Below are 18,576 nucleotides of genomic sequence, written 5' to 3'. Positions count from 1 at the left end.
AAAGAGAGACATTCTTTAGAATTCTTATTATTCTTGTAGAGAATTAAAAAAAATAGTAAATAATAAAAACAAATGGTTTCTTATTATTAATGAATTGAATGACAGGGTAAATCATGCAGTTTTCTGCATTCATTGACTGATTTATATGTTATTTATAAAGAAGGTTTTATATTTAATAGAATTAAACTATTTCTAAAAGTATCAAAAACTTTTGTGCATCATACACCAAAATATATTTATATAAAAAGATAAGCTAATAAAGCTACTGGGTTCATACCCCATTTATAAAGGTTATAGTCCTTTTCTTTTTAATTTTTAATAATTCATCAAAACTTTTATAATTATTGGAACAATAATTACTAGTTTTTTGCCAAGCCGCTCAATTTTGAAATTCACCTGCGCTCGGATCTCGGATGCCTAAAGCTCAAATAAAATTTGGCTTAAAATACTTCGATCCGTTATCTGCCGTGTTAAACTTTCACTTCGAAAACTTCTAATCTTAAAAAACATCAATAGGAAATGTATTTGTAATGGTCTGGCAACCTCTGACAACTCATATTTACGCTCAATGCTGGCTGGGTGGCAGCTCTGGCCGACGACATCGACTTGTGCTCCAGCTCTACGCGATAGTATCGGGGAAACATCGGTTTTCGTTCCAGCTCTATACCACTGCTGCCCGAGTTTGCCCTCAATTAAAAATAAATTACAAAATTTCATCGTTACCGTTCGCTAAACGCAACGCATTGCCCAGGCGTCCGAGTTCCAAATCCAACACAACACGAGTGGTAATATCGCTGTGAAACATGTCAACACCCGCACGCAGACGTCTTATGAGAGATTTTAAAAGGTGAGAAGAAACTAAGGAATCGAATGCGAATAGAAAAGAATACAAACAAAACCAAAGCAAAGGAAAACAGGAAAACAAGGAGCGAATCGCAAAGTACACACAATCGTTGGATTTTACGGATTCGTGTTTCGCAGTGCGAAAAAATGTTGGGGAAAAGAAACCTGGGGGCTGCCCAATACATATAAGCAAACACACGGGCACACGTATATATGACTGTGCTCCACGTCTGTATGTAGTGGAAAAGTTTGCGCAGCCAAAATATGTACGTGTGCATGTGCCCGTGCTCGTGTGCGTGTGTGAGTGGTTGATTATTTTCGCTGCTTTGCTCTTGCGAAAAACAACAATTCGCTTGTCTTTGACACTTGACTTTGATCTCAATGTGTGTGTGTGTGTGTGTGCGCGCGGTGCGGGGGAAAACCAAGAAAACAAAGGGGAAAATTGGGAAAACCAAACACTATTCTTCTTCCGCCGTTTGCCCAAAATTGCGTCGCAGCAAAACATTAACACAACAATTGCCGTTTCTATCCGCCTGTCTCGGCAGCTGCATCCTGCCCGCTCGCCCCTCTCGCTCGCACTTAGCCTGGTTGACTCACGCGAAAGAGAGGAAGCGCTCTTATTGGAATTTCATTCGGCTTCGAAACTTTCATCATCCCGAAAGTTGGCGCTGCAGTGCAGATTGCAGTTGGGGAATACGAAACCAAATGTCAAGGCTGTTTGCGTGGGCGCGGGCTCCTGCCCCACGGCAAAGTTACAATGTACCACCCCAAGAGGCAGAAGCAACTGCACAGAAGCATATCTGACTGCATACACAGGGAGAAACTGGAGAGCACACTCTAGTCCATTTGCTCGACTATCAGATACCCGTTACTCGGCTAGAGCGAGTTCGAAGTGGACATTGCGAAATCAAATTAAAAGATAACATTGGAAATTGTATACTTTGTGGTGTCTTAATCTAGTCTAGTACTGATTAGTTTGAGAAACACAAATTCTGTTTCATCAGGAATGCAATATTCAAATCTTAATGCGAATCGAAACTGACTCCATTTTAGAAGTCTAGTTTTTGATAAGAATTCAATAGAAAAACTTGTTACACATCATTGGATGCCTATTATTAGATTATGAACGTCTTCAACAAGTTATTTTAATAGAACGTACCCTATTATCGCCCAACATTGACCTTCCAAGTTCATAAATTTCTAAATTTTCTTCAGACTTGGATATTGCATATCATATTTCCCCGTGCACTGTCGCGCTTCTTAGCTTGTTTAATCGATGATTTCACTTGGCCCGCGTATCGATTTAAGCCGATTGAAGGGCGCGGTTAAACGGGTTGCGCCGCCCGCTTTCTGACCCAAATCGCAGCCAATCCCGGCCAGCTAACTTTTAGATTGTTTTTTCATCACTCTATGTCTGGCCGTTGTTTTTGGTTTCTTCTGTGTTGCGGAATATATAAACAAATAGGCAGAATATAGTTTCCACGGGACCTTAAACTTTTAATTAAATGTAAACTCTTGCGACGATTAAAGATTTACGTTTCAAGCACATTGTTCCTAAGATAATTTACTAAAGACAATTAGAAGAAGAGAAAAAATATTTATATGTTGTACAGTGCAACCTAGTCGGCAAATGCTGTTATGACTATCCTTTTTATCTTTTACGTAGAGTTTTTTATTTTCGCCTCAATTGGAATTTATATTTGCAAAATCAAATTTCTATTTGCTTATATCTGCATTAGCTTATTTATTTACAAAACTTAAATTTATTACTTACCTGCAGACTTCAAGAGGATCCACCTACGGGTGTCTCGGGTGCGCCAACAGATAATAATATTATGATATGGAATGCTGTGATTTTTGGTCCACACGACACACCCTTCGAAGACGGAACCTTTAAGTTAACCATAGAATTTACGGAAGAGTATCCAAACAAACCGCCAACGGTTCGATTCGTATCGAAAGTATTTCATCCCAATGTGTACGCAGATGGTGGAATATGCTTGGACATATTGCAGAATCGCTGGAGTCCCACGTACGATGTGTCAGCCATATTAACATCTATACAGGTGAGTTGCTTTACTTCTGGAGCCAGTAGGTATAGTCTAATCTCGGTGTGCTTGTGATTTCCAGTCACTGCTGAGCGATCCCAATCCCAACTCACCGGCTAACTCCACCGCCGCCCAGCTGTATAAAGAAAATCGGCGCGAGTACGAGAAGCGTGTGAAAGCCTGCGTCGAGCAGAGTTTCATCGATTAGCCATGCGCCCACTTTAGGAACAGCAGCAGCATCAGAAGCAGGAGCCACAAAACGAGCGGCAGCAGTTTTGAGGGCGGCCGCAGCTTAAAGCATCAGCAAACTACAGTAACAGAAATATGCAATACCATAAAGAAGTTTAAATTAAATAATAACAGAAATATTTATGATAATTGTAATGCTATGAAATTGTAACACCGCCAACGGCACGGCACAGCAGCATATATACACCCTGCGCACACAATTCGCAACCCGTAAATACTGGGCAGTTTTAAGTTCTATTTGTTTGGCCAATAGTTATACCTTGTCCCTATCCCGATCACCCGATCCCGAAGGCAGACGCAATTCACTTAAAAAAATTAGGAAGTCCTCTATGACTGCCGACGCTAGTTGCGCCGGCAGCCAGAAATAGGACTCTTATAAGCTAAAAACTCAAATGTTCTAATTTAAAAAGCAGCGGCAATAATGTTTAATAATAAAACAAAAATTATAACAACCATTTCAAGTTTCATTTTAGATGCGCGCAAACCCAGTCCTGTAAAACTAAACTCAACCAAAGCCTAAACAGAAATTAATATTTGTAGTAGTTCGTGTCTCAGCAAACACGTACACAAGAAACATACATTTTGAATCCGCTTGAAAACCTAGTAAACAATTGTCCAGTGTCGTCATCTATGTCAACTATATGTATCTACCAAGCCCCAACATAAACATACACATGCTACCTAGATCGAATCATAAGTTTATTGGCTACAAATTGTGAAATTACTAGAAATTGAGAATTAAATGTTAGTTTTTAGGAATGTAAACCAATCCACACGGTGACATGGTACAAGTCTCCAAGTTGGGAACGATCAGGCAATATAAATGCATGTATGACTCTGCAGCTTCCAGTGACCAATGTATGTATGTATTTTGTCCGATAATTTCGCTTTACTTTTACCAAAGACACTAGTTATTCTAGTGTCTTTGCTTTTACCCTATCTCTAAGATCTTATCCTTGGCCTCATTCAAGTTACACCCTAATTTGGTCAGTTATGATGGCCCAAGAAGGGATATGAGCGGGGTCTTTTTTCAGTGTAAAGTTGGATGAAAACACCTCATAACTGCCATTTGCCACGCTATGTACTCTCTAGGTTCCACTGTGTCTTGGCTGCGGCAATTGATTTAGTTAGTTCTTAAGCGTTTACAATCGACTCTTAATCTTGTTTTCTGTTGAATGCGAATTGCTGTTCCTTTTGCTATAAACCCTCCACTTTTTGGCACTTTGTGTTGGATGGATTGCGGAGATGATGATGCTCTGAGCATCATGTTAACCTTATATATGAAAAAATTACCATATAGCAGCATATTGTTTTATTAACTATGAACCAACTAAAGCAGAGGAGACAGTAATCCCAATTCAGTTCACAGTAATAGTAAATCAAAGGATGAGGATTAGCAACCCATTCAGACAATGTGGAAATTCAAATTACCTTACTGTAATTAACATTATTATTATTAATAAAGTTTAAGATTTCAAATATCAATAAATGAAAGTAACACGAGAACACCTTGTTTAAATTAAATTTTAAGGGTATTATTTCATACTCTCTTGTAAAGTTGGATCTAGCAAGTAATTAGGAGGAAAGCGACAGTGCTGCCAAGAAAATGTCAACTATAGTGTGCTCCTGATAAGTAAAAACCAATTAAAAAGAAGCAATACCACTTCCTCGACTATAAGATACCCGTTACTCAGGTAGTGCGAGTGCAAGGGGAGATCTTAAACTTCTTCCGAAAAATAAGAAAGCAAAATCAAATCAAACCGTTATTTAAATTGTGTGCGGCTTAAATTCCACTGAATAGGCTGTTCGGAGCGATTCTCCAAGTCAATGCATTATGATAATACAAAGCGAAGAATACTGTGTAAAAATAAATCAATATAATTAGAACAGACTCAAAATCAAATTTTATATAAGATTTGGTGAACAAGCACGTTTTCAACGTTAGCGTACAGGACCAAGATATTCATTTCAGCGAATTGATTTTAGTCGTTTTTTTAGAATTCCTCTGACTCCAGTGTATTTCAGTTCAGTGATTCAGTGAGTTTTTGTTCATATCCACAATAATTCCCAACTAGTTCTAGTTGCACCCTCATGGAAACCCCTATGCTGAGATGAGCAAAGCATACTTACCTGGCGTAGAGGTTAACCGTGATCACGAAGGCGGTTCCTCCGGAGTGAGGCTTGGCCATTGCACCTCGGCTGAGTTGACCTCTGCGATTATTCCTAATGTGAATAACTCGTGCGTGTAATTTTTGTTAGCCGGGAATGGCGTTCGCGCCGTCCCGACATTCGTAAATAAATATGTGGAAAAGAAAACTCTTCCTTCTCAAATGAAGCGTCTAGGTAGTGAAAATAGGCCGTTCGATTATTTTTGATTTTAGCAATTTTTTTATTTTATACGCGTTTCCAACTACATCAAGTATTATATATATTCTTGATCAGGATCAAGAGCAGAGTCGATCTAGCCATGTCCGTTTCTCCGTATGAACGTCGAGATCTCAGGAACTATAAAAGATAAGAGGTTGAGATTCAGCATACAGATTTTAAAGACCCATGTTGCCACGCCTAACGCCCACAAAATTGCCACGCCCACAGTTTTGAAAAACGTGTTGATATTTTTTCACATCTGTATTAGTCGTGTAAATTTCAATCGATTTGCCAAAAAACTTTTTGCAACGCCCACTCTAACGCCCAAAAGCCGCCGAACCGGTCACGCCCACACTTTGGGACAATTTTAAAATTGGTTCTCTATTATTCCCCAATACCTATCGATATATAAGAAAAATGATGAAATTTCTGTTCGCATTCACACTAGCTGAGTAACGGGCATTTGATAGTCGGGACGCTCGACTATAAGATATGTTTTAAGATCTTTTTATTCTGTTTTTACAAAAATAAACATCAACAAACACTGTGTGCAGGAGAGCGGCCTAGCAAAAGCGAAGGTGGCTGGAATGCGAGAGGAGTCAGGTAGAGCGGGAAATAGTGGACCTTGGACCCCGGCAAGCGGAGAGACCTTGAGCTAACGGTACCGCGTTGGACCTGGGACTCGAGCCGGCCAAGGGCACGGAGGTCGAGCGGTAACGGTGCTTGCTGTGGACGAGCACATAGAGGGCGCACCGTGCAGTAACTGGCCCTTGTTCCCGAGTGGGCCGTGTGCAAAAGGGGAAATAACGGGATTCCCGCTGCCTATAAATGAACGGCGCAACAGAGTTCGAAGGTGAGGCAAACTTTATCAGTTCTGTTTTCGATGGTGTTTTGTAAAAGAACCTGAGTATCTTCTCTTCTTTGATAACTTTTTGAGGAGCTTTCTGAATACACTATGCCTTTAGTGGAGTTGAACCTGTTGTGCTCGGACACGCTTACTGCTAAATTATAAATTGACTTCTAGTTCATTAACCTAGTTGCTTGGTAAAGTCCTTTGGTTTTAATTAATAATGTTCCAGCTGGACTTTTTTTGGGAAAAGCGTGTCCACGTGTGAATTCGATGGGGTTTTAAATCTACATTCGTGAGTTTTTTAGAACTTATCTGATCTGCTCATAACAATCAATTTCAGCTCGTAAATTGTCCGGATAACTGCGGCCTTCGGTGGTCTACTTTTGTAACTGCTTCTGTGCAGAATGTATTTTTTTCTTCTTAAGATTTGTTTTGATTCTGATTTGTTTTATTAAATATGTTTGGTTTTTGCGATCATTTGGTTTGCGATGCGAAACGACCACTAAATAAACATATATATATTTAATATATATGTATAGGCAGTGTGTCACTTAAAACTTGATACAGTTAACTTACCCCGCGAACTTTGGTTTGCTTTATGTTACATTTCTTTGAATTGCTCAATAATTACAAGAAGTTCACGTTGGAAGAAAGAAAGAAAATGTTAAATTTATCACCAAAATTATGGCTAGAAGCCGATTAAATATTCAACGTGTAAAAGGTGGTTTTAAACATTAAAAATAAGTGGCCGTCCGTCGAAAGTATACGGTAAGGACAACCGAACTCTGAAACACTATAGTTACCGAGATCTTGATGTGCAGACGGACACAAGAACATGCCCTTTATTGAATTATAACCTTAATTGCAAAATATCACTTTGTTACACAGAAAGATTACATTGATGGCGACCAACAAATCTATTAATTACTAAATAAATTTCCTCAATCAATGAAAAAAACAAGTTCGAACAGAATATGTTCGAACAGAACATGTTTGAACAGAACATGTTCGAACAGAACATGTTCGAACAGAATATGTTCAAACAGAATATGTTCGAACAGAACATGTTTGAACAGAACATGTTCGAACAGAACATGTTCAAACAGAACATGTTCAAACAGAACATGTTTAAAAAGAACGTGTTCGAACAGAACATGTTCGAACAAAACGTGTTTGAACAGAACATCTTCGAACAGAATATGTTCAAACAGAATATGTTCGAACAGAACATGTTTAAAAAGAACGTGTTCGAACAGAACATTTTCGAAAAGAACGTGTTCGAACAGAACATTTTCGAACAGAACATGTTTAAAAAGAACGTGTTCGAACAGAACATTTTCTAAAAGAACGTGTTCGAACAGAACATTTTCGAAAAGAACGTGTTCGAACAGAACATGTTCAAACAAAACATGTTTGAACAGAACATGTTCGAACAGAACATGTTCGAACAGAACATGTTCGAACAGAACATTTTCGAACAGAACATTTTCGAAAAGAACGTGTTCGAACGGAACATGTTGGAACAAAACGTGTTTGAACAGAACATGTTTGAACAGAACATGTTCGAACAGAACATGTTCGAACAGAACATGTTCAAACAGAACATGTTCAAACAGAACATGTTTAAAAAGAACGTGTTCGAACAGAACATGTTCAAACAGAACATGTTCGAACAGAACATGTTTAAAAAGAACGTGTTCGAACAGAACATTTTCGAAAAGAACGTGTTCGAACAGAACATTTTCGAAAAGAACGTGTTCGAACAGAACATTTTCGAAAAGAACGTGTTCGAACGGAACGTGTTAGAACAGAACATGTTCAAACAGAACATGTTCGAACAGAACGTGTTCGAACAGAACATTTTCGAAAATAACGTGTTCGAACGGAACATGTTCGAACGGAACATGTTCGAACGGAAAATGTTCGAACAGAACAAGTTCGAACAAAACATGTTTGAACAGAACAAGTTCAAACAGAACATGTTTGAACAGAACATGTTCGAACAGAACCTGTTCAAACAGAACATGTTCGAACAGAACATGTTCGAACAGAACATTTTCGAAAATAACGTGTTCAAACAGAACATGTTCAAACAGAACAAGTTTGAACAGAACAAGTTCAAACAAAACATGTTTGAACAGAACATGTTCGAACAGAACATGTTCAAACAGAACATGTTCAAACAGAACATGTTTAAAAAGAACGTGTTCGAACAGAACATGTTCAAACAGAACATGTTCGAACAGAACATGTTTAAAAAGAACGTGTTCGAACAGAACATTTTCGAAAAGAACGTGTTCGAACAGAACATTTTCGAAAAGAACGTGTTCGAACAGAACATGTTCAAACAAAACATGTTTGAACAGAACATGTTCGAACAGAACATGTTTGAACAGAACATTTTCGAACAAAACGTGTTTGAACAGAACATCTTCGAACAGAATATGTTCAAACAGAATATGTTCGAACAGAACATGTTTAAAAAGAACGTGTTCGAACAGAACATTTTCGAAAAGAACGTGTTCGAACAGAACATTTTCGAACAGAACATGTTTAAAAAGAACGTGTTCGAACAGAACATTTTCTAAAAGAACGTGTTCGAACAGAACATTTTCGAAAAGAACGTGTTCGAACAGAACATGTTCAAACAAAACATGTTTGAACAGAACATGTTCGAACAGAACATGTTCGAACAGAACATTTTCGAAAAGAACGTGTTCGAACGGAACATGTTGGAACAAAACGTGTTTGAACAGAACATGTTTGAACAGAACATGTTCGAACAGAACATGTTCGAACAGAACATGTTCAAACAGAACATGTTCAAACAGAACATGTTTAAAAAGAACGTGTTCGAACAGAACATGTTCAAACAGAACATGTTCGAACAGAACATGTTTAAAAAGAACGTGTTCGAACAGAACATTTTCGAAAAGAACGTGTTCGAACAGAACATTTTCGAAAAGAACGTGTTCGAACAGAACATTTTCGAAAAGAACGTGTTCGAACGGAACGTGTTAGAACAGAACATGTTCAAACAGAACATGTTCGAACAGAACGTGTTCGAACAGAACATTTTCGAAAATAACGTGTTCGAACGGAACATGTTCGAACGGAACATGTTCGAACGGAAAATGTTCGAACAGAACAAGTTCGAACAAAACATGTTTGAACAGAACAAGTTCAAACAGAACATGTTTGAACAGAACATGTTCGAACAGAACCTGTTCAAACAGAACATGTTCGAACAGAACATGTTCGAACAGAACATTTTCGAAAATAACGTGTTCAAACAGAACATGTTCAAACAGAACAAGTTTGAACAGAACAAGTTCAAACAAAACATGTTTGAACAGAACATGTTCGAACAGAACATGTTCAAACAGAACATGTTCAAACAGAACATGTTTAAAAAGAACGTGTTCGAACAGAACATGTTCAAACAGAACATGTTCGAACAGAACATGTTTAAAAAGAACGTGTTCGAACAGAACATTTTCGAAAAGAACGTGTTCGAACAGAACATTTTCGAAAAGAACGTGTTCGAACAGAACATGTTCAAACAAAACATGTTTGAACAGAACATGTTCGAACAGAACATGTTTGAACAGAACATTTTCGAAAAGAACGTGTTCGAACGGAACATGTTCGAACAAAACGTGTTTGAACAGAACATCTTCGAACAGAATATGTTCAAACAGAATATGTTCGAACAGAACATGTTTAAAAAGAACGTGTTCGAACAGAACATTTTCGAAAAGAACGTGTTCGAACAGAACATTTTCGAACAGAACATGTTTAAAAAGAACGTGTTCGAACAGAACATTTTCTAAAAGAACGTGTTCGAACAGAACATTTTCGAAAAGAACGTGTTCGAACAGAACATGTTCAAACAAAACATGTTTGAACAGAACATGTTCGAACAGAACATGTTCGAACAGAACATGTTCGAACAGAACATTTTCGAAAAGAACGTGTTCGAACGGAACATGTTGGAACAAAACGTGTTTGAACAGAACATGTTTGAACAGAACATGTTCGAACAGAACATGTTCGAACAGAACATGTTCAAACAGAACATGTTCAAACAGAACATGTTCAAACAGAACATGTTTAAAAAGAACGTGTTCGAACAGAACATGTTCAAACAGAACATGTTCGAACAGAACATGTTTAAAAAGAACGTGTTCGAACAGAACATTTTCGAAAAGAACGTGTTCGAACAGAACATTTTCGAAAAGAACGTGTTCGAACAGAACATTTTCGAAAAGAACGTGTTCGAACGGAACGTGTTAGAACAGAACATGTTCAAACAGAACATGTTCGAACAGAACGTGTTCGAACAGAACATTTTCGAAAATAACGTGTTCGAACGGAACATGTTCGAACGGAACATGTTCGAACGGAAAATGTTCGAACAGAACAAGTTCGAACAAAACATGTTTGAACAGAACAAGTTCAAACAGAACATGTTTGAACAGAACATGTTCGAACAGAACCTGTTCAAACAGAACATGTTCGAACAGAACATGTTCGAACAGAACATTTTCGAAAATAACGTGTTCAAACAGAACATGTTCAAACAGAACAAGTTTGAACAGAACAAGTTCAAACAAAACATGTTTGAACAGAACATGTTCGAACAGAACATGTTCGAACAGAACATGTTCGAACAGAACATGTTCGAACAGAACATGTTCGAACAGAACATGTTCGAACAGAACATTTTCGAACAGAACATTTTCGAAAAGAACGTGTTCGAACGGAACATGTTCGAACAAAACGTGTTTGAACAGAACATATTTGAACATAACATGTTCGAACAGAACATGTTTGAACAGAACATGTTCGAACAGAACATATTCAAACACAACATGTTCGAACAGAACATTTTCGAAAAGAACGTGTTCGAACAGAACATGTTCAAACAAAACATGTTTGAACAGAACATGTTCGAACAGAACATGTTCGAACAGAACATTTTCGAAAAGAACGTGTTCGAACGGAACATGTTGGAACAAAACGTGTTTGAACAGAACATGTTTGAACAGAACATGTTCGAACAGAACATGTTTGAACAGAACATGTTCGAACAGAACATGTTCAAACAGAACATGTTCAAACAGAACATGTTTAAAAAGAACGTGTTCGAACAGAACATGTTCAAACAGAACATGTTCGAACAGAACATGTTCAAACAGAACATGTTCGAACAGAACATGTTTAAAAAGAACGTGTTCGAACAGAACATGTTCAAACAGAACATGTTCGAACAGAACGTGTTCGAACAGAACATTTTCGAAAATAACGTGTTCGAACGGAACATGTTCGAACGGAAAATGTTCGAACAGAACAAGTTCGAACAAAACATGTTTGAACAGAACAAGTTCAAACGGAACATGTTTGAACAGAACATGTTCGAACAGAACCTGTTCAAACAGAACATGTTCGAACAGAACATGTTCGAACAGAACATTTTCGAAAATAACGTGTTCGAACAGAACATGTTCAAACAGAACAAGTTTGAACAGAACAAGTTCAAACAAAACATGTTTGAACAGAACATGTTCGAACAGAACATGTTCGAACAGAACATGTTCGAACAGAACATGTTCGAACAGAACATGTTCGAACAGAACATGTTCGAACAGAACATTTTCGAAAAGAACGTGTTCGAACGGAACATGTTCGAACAAAACGTGTTTGAACAGAACATATTTGAACATAACATGTTCGAACAGAACATGTTTGAACAGAACATGTTCGAACAGAACATGTTCAAACACAACATGTTCGAACAGAACATTTTCGAAAAGAACGTGTTCGAACAGAACATGTTCAAACAAAACATGTTTGAACAGAACATGTTCGAACAGAACATGTTCGAACAGAACATTTTCGAAAAGAACGTGTTCGAACGGAACATGTTGGAACAAAACGTGTTTGAACAGAACATGTTTGAACAGAACATGTTCGAACAGAACATGTTTGAACAGAACATGTTCGAACAGAACATGTTCAAACAGAACATGTTCAAACAGAACATGTTTAAAAAGAACGTGTTCGAACAGAACATGTTCAAACAGAACATGTTCGAACAGAACGTGTTCGAACAGATCATTTTCGAAAATAACGTGTTCGAACGGAACATGTTCGAACGGAAAATGTTCGAACAGAACAAGTTCGAACAAAACATGTTTGAACAGAACAAGTTCAAACAGAACATGTTTGAACAGAACATGTTCGAACAGAACCTGTTCAAACAGAACATGTTCGAACAGAACATGTTCGAACAGAACATTTTCGAAAATAACGTGTTCGAACAGAACATGTTCAAACAGAACAAGTTTGAACAGAACAAGTTCAAACAAAACATGTTTGAACAGAACATGTTCGAACAGAACAAGTTCGAACAGAACACGTTCGAACAGAACATGTTCGAACAGAACGTGTTCGAACAGAACAAGTTCAAACAAAACATGTTCGAAAAGAATATGTTCAAACAGAACATGTTCGAACAGAACATGTTCGAACAGAACATGTTCAAACACAACATGTTCGAACAGAACATGTTCGAAAAGAACATGTTCAAACAGAACATGTTCGAACAGAACATGTTCGAACAGAACATGTGCGAACAGAACAAGTTCGAACAGAACATGTTCGAAAGGAACATGTTCGAACAGAACACGTTTGAACAGAACAATTTCAAACAGAACATGTTCGAACAGAACATGTTCGAACCGAACCAGTTCGAACAGAACAATATGTTCTGTTCGAACATGTTCTGTTTGACCTTGTTCTGTTCGAACATGTTCTGTTCAAACATGTTTTATTTGAACTTGTTCTGTTCGAACTTGTTCTGTTTGAACATGTTCTGTTCGAACATTTTCCGTTCGAACATGTTCTGTTCGAACATTTTCCGTTCGAACATGTTCTGTTCGAACATATTCTGTTCGAATATGTTTTGTTTGAACTTGTTCTGTTCGAACATGTTCCGTTCGAACACGTTCTTTTCGAAAATGTTCTGTTCGAACACGTTCTTTTTAAACATGTTCTGTTTGAACATGTTCTGTTCGAACACGTTCTTTTTAAACATATTCTGTTTGAACATGTTCTGTTCGAACATGTTCTGTTTGAACATGTTCTGTTCGAACATGTTCTGTTCAAACATGTTCTGTTCGAACATGTTCTGTTCAAACATGTTCTGTTCAAACACGTTTTGTTTGAACATGTTCTGTTCGAACACGTTCTGTTCGAACACGTTATTTTCGAAAATGTTCTGTTCGAACATGTTCTGTTCGAACATGTTCTGTTTGAACAGGTTCTGTTCGAACATGTTCTGTTCAAACATGTTCTGTTTGAACTTGTTCTGTTCAAACATGTTTTGTTCGAACTTGTTCTGTTCGAACATTTTCCGTTCGAACATGTTCCGTTCGAACACGTTATTTTCGAAAATGTTCTGTTCGAACATGTTCTGTTTGAACATGTTCTGTTCGAACACGTTCTTTTTAAACATGTTCTGTTTGAACATGTTCTGTTTGAACATGTTCTGTTTGAACATGTTCTGTTTGAACATGTTCTGTTTGAACATGTTCTGTTCGAACATGTTCTGTTCAAACATGTTCTGTTCGAACATGTTCTGTTCAAACATGTTCTGTTCAAACACGTTTTGTTCCAACATGTTCCGTTCGAACACGTTCTTTTCGAAAATGTTCTGTTCGAACATGTTCTGTTCGAACATGTTCTGTTCAAACATGTTTTGTTTGAACATGTTCTGTTCGAACACGTTCTTTTCGAAAATGTTCTGTTCGAACACGTTCTTTTCGAAAATGTTCTGTTCGAACACGTTCTTTTTAAACATGTTCTGTTCGAAAATGTTCTGTTCGAACACGTTCTTTTCGAAAATGTTCTGTTCGAACACGTTCTTTTTAAACATGTTCTGTTCGAACATGTTCTCTTTGAACATGTTCTGTTCGAACATGTTCTGTTTGAACATGTTCTGTTCGAACATGTTCTGTTCAAACATGTTCTGTTCGAACATATTCTGTTTGAACATATTCTGTTCGAACATGTTCTGTTCAAACACGTTTTGTTCGAACATGTTCCGTTCGAACACGTTCTTTTCGAAAATGTTCTGTTCGAACATGTTCTGTTCGAACATGTTCTGTTCAAACATGTTTTGTTTGAACATGTTCTGTTCGAACACGTTCTTTTCGAAAATGTTCTGTTCGAACACGTTCTTTTCGAAAATGTTCTGTTCGAACACGTTCTTTTTAAACATGTTCTGTTCGAACATGTTCTGTTTGAACATGTTCTGTTCGAACACGTTCTTTTTAAACATGTTCTTTTTAAACATGTTCTGTTCGAAAATGTTCTGTTCGAACACGTTCTTTTCGAAAATGTTCTGTTCGAACACGTTCTTTTTAAACATGTTCTGTTCGAACATGTTCTCTTTGAACATGTTCTGTTCGAACATGTTCTGTTTGAACATGTTCTGTTCGAACATGTTCTGTTCAAACATGTTCTGTTCGAACATATTCTGTTTGAACATATTCTGTTCGAAGATGTTCTGTTCAAACACGTTTTGTTCGAACATGTTCCGTTCGAACACGTTCTTTTCGAAAATGTTCTGTTCAAACATGTTCTGTTCGAACATGTTCTGTTCAAACATGTTTTGTTTGAACATGTTCTGTTCGAACACGTTCTTTTCGAAAATGTTCTGTTCGAACACGTTCTTTTCGAAAATGTTCTGTTCGAACACGTTCTTTTTAAACATGTTCTGTTCGAACATGTTCTGTTTGAACATGTTCTGTTCGAACACGTTCTTTTTAAACATGTTCTGTTTGAACATGTTCTGTTTGAACATGTTCTGTTCGAACATGTTCTGTTCAAACATGTTCTGTTCGAACATATTCTGTTTGAACATATTCTGTTCGAACATGTTCTGTTCGAACATGTTCTGTTCAAACATGTTCTGTTCGAACATATTCTGTTCGAACTTGTTTTTTTCATTGATTGAGGAAATTTATTTAGTAATTAATAGATTTGTTGGTCGCCATCAATGTAATCTTTCTGTGTAACAAAGTGATATTTTGCAATTAAGGTTATAATTCAATAAAGGGCATGTTCTTGTGTCCGTCTGCACATCAAGATCTCGGTAACTATAGTGTTTCAGAGTTCGGTTGTCCTTATCGTATACTTTCGACGGACGGCCACTTATTTTTAATGTTTAAAACCTCCTTTTACACGTTGAATATTTAATCGGCTTCTAGCCATAATTTTGGTGATAAATTTAACATTTTCTTTCTTTCTTCCAACGTGAACTTCTTGTAATTATTGAGCAATTCAAAGAAATGTAACATAAAGCAAACCAAAGTTCGCGGGGTAAGTTAACTGTATCAAGTTTTAAGTGACACACTGCCTATACATATATATTAAATATATATATGTTTATTTAGTGGTCGTTTCGCATCGCAAACCAAATGATCGCAAAAACCAAACATATTTAATAAAACAAATCAGAATCAAAACAAATCTTAAGAAGAAAAAAATACATTCTGCACAGAAGCAGTTACAAAAGTAGACCACCGAAGGCCGCAGTTATCCGGACAATTTACGAGCTGAAATTGATTGTTATGAGCAGATCAGATAAGTTCTAAAAAACTCACGAATGTAGATTTAAAACCCCATCGAATTCACACGTGGACACGCTTTTCCCAAAAAAAGTCCAGCTGGAACATTATTAATTAAAACCAAAGGACTTTACCAAGCAACTAGGTTAATGAACTAGAAGTCAATTTATAATTTAGCAGTAAGCGTGTCCGAGCACAACAGGTTCAACTCCACTAAAGGCATAGTGTATTCAGGAAGCTCCTCAAAAAGTTATCAAAGAAGAGAAGATACTCAGGTTCTTTTACAAAACACCATCGAAAACAGAACTGATAAAGTTTGCCTCACCTTCGAACTCTGTTGCGCCGTTCATTTATAGGCAGCGGGAATCCCGTTATTTCCCCTTTTGCACACGGCCCACTCGGGAACAAGGGCCAGTTACTGCACGGTGCGCCCTCTATGTGCTCGTCCACAGCAAGCACCGTTACCGCTCGACCTCCGTGCCCTTGGCCGGCTCGAGTCCCAGGTCCAACGCGGTACCGTTAGCTCAAGGTCTCTCCGCTTGCCGGGGTCCAAGGTCCACTATTTCCCGCTCTACCTGACTCCTCTCGCATTCCAGCCACCTTCGCTTTTGCTAGGCCGCTCTCCTGCACACAGTGTTTGTTGATGTTTATTTTTGTAAAAACAGAATAAAAAGATCTTAAAACATATCTTATAGTCGAGCGTCCCGACTATCAAATGCCCGTTACTCAGCTAGTGTGAATGCGAACAGAAATTTCATCATTTTTCTTATATATCGATAGGTATTGGGGAATAATAGAGAACCAATTTTAAAATTGTCCCAAAGTGTGGGCGTGACCGGTTCGGCGGCTTTTGGGCGTTAGAGTGGGCGTTGCAAAAAGTTTTTTGGCAAATCGATTGAAATTTACACGACTAATACAGATGTGAAAAAATATCAACACGTTTTTCAAAACTGTGGGCGTGGCAATTTTGTGGGCGTTAGGCGTGGCAACATGGGTCTTTAAAATCTGTATGCTGAATCTCAACCTCTTAGTTTTTATAGTTCCTGAGATCTCGACGTTCATACGGACAAACGGACATGGCTAGATCGACTCTGCTCTTGATCCTGATCAAGAATATATATGTCGCATTACGAATGTATTTTGACCACTGCACATTGGTTTTTTATGTGTTTTTTTTTTGGCAGAAAGTCAAAAAAATTGTTTAACGGAATAAAAAAATTTTTAGTTTCTTTATATTTAGGATAGTCTAATTAGATAAAAAAAGTCGATTTTTACTTTTTTATGCAACACTGGCTTTTTGCCCACCTCTCAAAGACAGCTGATTGTCGATAACATGCGTAAGACAAAATTGGCGGCAAATCATTGTGCAACATTTGTGGTTAATATTTCCTCAGAGAATTAAAAAGTTTAAGGTGGTGTCATGGAAAACAGTAGGCCAGGTATGTAGATTTGTAGTTCAGTAAAATTTTTGTGTATGTTATATGTTTTTGTGTAGTTGTATCGTGATTTGTTTATGTACCTTTTTACAGTCAACTTAACAAATGTAGCTGTGTTTCGTGGAATATAACTTTTGTATGGCAAACCACTTCAAAAGAATTTTAACGGCAAGTTATTAACTAACATGTGTATAATATTATACAACAAGTTTCATATGCACCTTTTTGTTCCTTTTTGAAAAAATTACGTTTTTGTAGATGAATACTTGTTTGGGCATGCAGAGCTGCTTGACATTTGGAGCAACAATAGTCGCTCTGAGGATGCAGTTAGGCAGCATATATTTAAAAAAATTGGTCAGAAGGAATATTAACAGGATGTAACTCTTGCCAATGTTGCCCGATTTGCGGAGCAAAGCCAACGCATTTAATGAATGTGAATGATTTTAATTCAGATATTTTTGATGCTAAATCTCAAACTCTTCAGTTTGAAATAAGCCCTTTACATGCGTGGATTCGCTTCTTTGAATTTGTTTTAAAACTTGCATACAGAGCTGATCCTAAAACTTGGCATGTAAAGGACTTTGATAAACCTAAATTAGTGGAACGAAAGCATTTTATACAAAAACAAATGATGGAGAAAATGGGTCTCAATGTGGACAAGCCGTTACCGAATGGAAGCGGAAATTCAAATGATGGCAATACAGCCAGAAGGGCATTTTCTAATACAGCCTTACTGTCGTCAATATTAAATATTGATTACGACATTCTTTATAGCTTTTATATTATTTTAATAACGATTTCCTCAGAATACGAAATTGACTCAGAAAAATTTAAAACGTTTTGTAAAAATGTTTTTTTGGCCTATCAGAACAAATATCCTTGGCCTATCCAAACACCTACTGTTCACAAGGTGTTAGTTCATGGGCATCAAATTATAGATAATTGTTTGGTGCCTGTTGGCTGTCTTGGTGAGCATGCGTCCGAATCGAGGAACAAATTATATAAGAGCGATCGGAGAAGACATGCAAGAAAATGCAGTCGCCTAGATACTATGACCGATATTTTTAACAGAGCGCTAGATACGTCAGATCCTTTGTTGTCTAGTATTTATCTAAAAGAAAGACAAAGGAAAAATAAAAACAAAAATA

The 18,576-nt window shown here is 37.4% G+C and overlaps 1 protein-coding gene and 1 non-coding gene across 2 annotated transcripts; both read left to right on the top strand.

The window, feature by feature from the left end:
- Nucleotides 1-608: 608 nt before the first annotated feature.
- Nucleotides 609-5,421, top strand: LOC6726754 (ubiquitin-conjugating enzyme E2-17 kDa). Its single transcript, XM_002102127.4, has 3 exons — nt 609-847; nt 2,624-2,909; nt 2,974-5,421. The coding sequence occupies exons 1-3, from the start codon at nt 804-806 to the stop codon at nt 3,097-3,099; spliced, it is 456 nt and encodes a 151-aa protein (XP_002102163.1). The 5' UTR covers nt 609-803; the 3' UTR covers nt 3,100-5,421.
- Nucleotides 5,263-5,427, top strand: LOC120285105. The gene has a single exon (XR_005544418.1). It is a non-coding gene; the product is annotated as a U1 spliceosomal RNA (small nuclear RNA).
- Nucleotides 5,428-18,576: the final 13,149 nt, after the last annotated feature.

Source organism: Drosophila simulans, chromosome 3R (genome assembly GCF_016746395.2).
Source record: "Drosophila simulans strain w501 chromosome 3R, Prin_Dsim_3.1, whole genome shotgun sequence".
NCBI classification, from domain to species: domain Eukaryota; kingdom Metazoa; phylum Arthropoda; class Insecta; order Diptera; family Drosophilidae; genus Drosophila; species Drosophila simulans.
The sequence above is the reverse complement of the archived record's forward strand: the minus strand, read 5'-3'. Positions and strand labels throughout refer to the sequence as shown.